The 3,081-nt window shown below is 45.6% G+C and overlaps 1 protein-coding gene across 1 annotated transcript in view; it reads right to left on the bottom strand.

Moving 5' to 3' along the window:
- Positions 1-3,081, bottom strand: part of LOC106812052 (centrosomal protein of 135 kDa-like) — a 44,247-nt gene that overhangs the window by 20,627 nt on the left and 20,539 nt on the right. Inside the window, exons 18-21 of the mRNA XM_014815816.1 lie at positions 1,842-1,919; positions 1,328-1,479; positions 247-362; positions 3-51 (exon numbers count right to left, since the gene is read on the bottom strand). Coding sequence (XP_014671302.1) covers positions 3-51; positions 247-362; positions 1,328-1,479; positions 1,842-1,919 — 395 coding nt within the window. The remainder of the gene's footprint in view (positions 1-2; positions 52-246; positions 363-1,327; positions 1,480-1,841; positions 1,920-3,081) is intronic.

Below are 3,081 nucleotides of genomic sequence, written 5' to 3'. Positions count from 1 at the left end.
ACAAGACAGAACGAACACCAAAGAACATAACGAACAGAGAACGACACACTCCTAGACACATGCAGACAAGACAGAACGAACACCAAAGAACATAACGAACAGAGAACGACACACTCCTAGACACATGCAGACAAGACAGAACGAACACCACAGAACATAACGAACAGAGAACGACACACTCCTAGACACATGCAGACAAGACAGAACGAACACCACAGAACATAACGAACGTAGAACGGCACGCACCTAGCGACGCACGCAGATCCTGTATAGTTTTCTCAGCAGACTGCAGGTCTACGCTCCTGCGCGACAGCCGGAACTGGTGGTCGTCCAAACTGCGCTCGGTCTGCTCCGCAAGTTGTCTGCCCGACAATAAGGAGATGGAACGGATAAATATCACAGTGACCGCTTTGGTTTGCTCCGAGAGTGCCGTTCGGAGGTGAAGTTAATAACTGAGCTCGCTGACTAGGGGTGGGATGATGCGGGTACGATCTGTATCATGATACAGCCTTCACGATGCGATCAGTATCACGAGCCTTCACGACAACGTATTAGCCAGCGAGCCGTGAAGCCGTGATTTGCACGGTCAGTTTTGAAACTGCATGGCCAAAAATGTGTAGCACGGCCTAAAATATCGATCTAAAGCCATGTACATTTGTTTGCGTAAAGAAAATTGCACTCCCAAATGTTTTTTTGGCACTCCCACAATACTCTTTCCTGGCTAATACCTTGCTTCACGATACAATACGTATCGCGATACTTTCAAGGGAAACTACCTAGCAAATTATACACTTAAGCGGGACTCCACCAATCCTGTGAATGCTTACAAAATTGTGTATCGTTGAGCGCTTAGTCAACAAACGCTATGAAATTGCGAATCGTGTTACGTTTCTAGCGTTTTTGGATGCAACGTTACTAAATGATATGGATTTGAGTCGGTAGGGTACCGATACTTCTATCGTGAATGGTGATCAAACGCATCGATACGTGTATCTTCAAGGTCTGTATCGCAACACATCAATATACCGATGAATCGTCCCGCCGCTATCACAGACTGCTCCGTGCCGGACTAGCAGTGCAATGTACCGCCGAGTGTGAGACGTGTAGCCGGCATTGAGGGGCACTGTGGGGGCACAGCGACCGCGCTAGTCATGTAAATGTGACTCGCTTATACTTTAAGCTATACTGTTAGTGTTTAACATTGCTAAGTATGCTGATAAAGCATTATGTACTGCCTACAGCAATCACAGTGTCATGCCTGGGTATTCTAACCCATCTGTCGACGACGGTATCAACTAGTTTGCACGATTCAAGCAGACATGCGTACCTCATTTGATTTGCCTGGCCCTTGTGTTGGTTCACTTCATCCTTCAGCTGGCTGATTTGCTGTGTCTGACTCTTGACCTGACCTTCGAGAGAATAGGCCATCTCCTTGACAGCGGAGTATTTGGACATTAGCTCTCCCTTCTCCAGATCAGCCTTCATGCAAAGAGAATGATATTATTTGAGTAAACATATTGACAGCGTATACATGATGGCTGCTACTTACTGTGTTAGAGCGTGAAGCCACATATATTAAATATGCATTTTCATTAATTTGCATGTATATTTAGAATATTAAAGCCGTATACAAGAATGTTACAAAACCTCTGTTTCACACACAATGCGAACCAGCAGACTCGACACAAAGTAGCAACTCACAGAGGATGTTTGGTGCGGCATTATTACGTATCATTCACAACCAACAATTCAGCTATAGTAATGTACCTTATCTACGTATTAAACACACGTAGCTACATGGATATTTTATGCATAGAATTTACACTTTATTACAAAATTACCGAGTGTAGACGATTCTGCTGATCTTCAAATCTCGAATCTTGAAACGACTTTTCATTCACGTGCGTTTCCGTGGTAACCTGTTGGTATAGAATCACAAATACTTAGTATTATAAACATATTCGTGCTATGCAGCGAAGTTACAGCAACAGCACTTGTCCGTTACAAAGATACGACATGGTGATGACATGTGGCGACTCCTAGAAACACCCGACAGCAATCAAGCGTGACGTTACTCTACCTATACAATGAGCTTCTACATTAACTGCTAACATTCCGCAACCTTCAATGCTTGAGGCCCAAAGCAAGAGATACTGGAAGAAATGAGAGACAATACAAGAAAACATGCTTCAGATATGGCATCGGAACATCCACGTTCCAATATGCACGGCATACGATCAATTGACAATGTCCATACACTCGCACATATCCAACTACAAGAGGTTAACCCGGGGTCAATGGGAGTTTAACTAGGGGGTGGGAGGGGGTCAATCGGAGATTAACTTGGGGGTGGAAGGGGTAAATAGGAGTTTAACAAGAAGGTGGGAGGGGGTCAATGGGAGTTTAACTGGAGGTGGAAGAAGGTCAACAGGAGTTTAACTAGGAGGTGGGAGGGGGTCAACAGGAGTTTAACTAGGGGGTGGGAAGAGGTCAACAGGAGTTTAACTAGGGGGTGGAAGGAGGTCAACAGGAGTTTAAACTAGGGTGGAAAAGGTGCATCAGGAGTTATTAGACTGGGGGGGTGGGAGGTCAACAGGAGTTTAACTAGGAGGTGGAAGGGGTCAACAGAGGTTTAACTAGGGGTTGGAAGAGGTCAACAGGAGTTTAACTAGGGGAGGTGGGAGGTCAACAGGAGTTTAACTAGGGGGTGGAAAGGGGTCAACAGGAGTTTAACTGAGGGTGAGAATGGGTCAACAGGAGTTTAAATAGGGGGTGAGAGGGGTCAACAGAAGTTTAACTGAGGGTGAAAGGGGTCAACAGAGTTTAATGAGGGTGAGAAGGGGTCAACAGGAGTTTACTAAGGGGGGAGAGGTGGTTGGGAAAAGGTCAAACAGGAGTTTAACTAGGGGTGAAGGAGTCAACAGGAGTTTAACTAAGGGGGGCGTCAAAAGGGGTGGAGTTTAACTAGCGGGGTAGAAAGAGGGTCCAACAGAGTCTATACAGGGGGTGGAAAAGGTTCATGCAGAGTTTAACATGTGGGGAGGTGGGAGGTCAACAGGATTTGAAACTAGGAGTTGAAGG

Source organism: Priapulus caudatus, unplaced genomic scaffold (assembly GCF_000485595.1).
Source record: "Priapulus caudatus unplaced genomic scaffold, Priapulus_caudatus-5.0.1 Scaffold604, whole genome shotgun sequence".
In the NCBI taxonomy this organism is placed as follows: domain Eukaryota; kingdom Metazoa; phylum Priapulida; class Priapulimorpha; order Priapulimorphida; family Priapulidae; genus Priapulus; species Priapulus caudatus.
The sequence above is the reverse complement of the archived record's forward strand: the minus strand, read 5'-3'. Positions and strand labels throughout refer to the sequence as shown.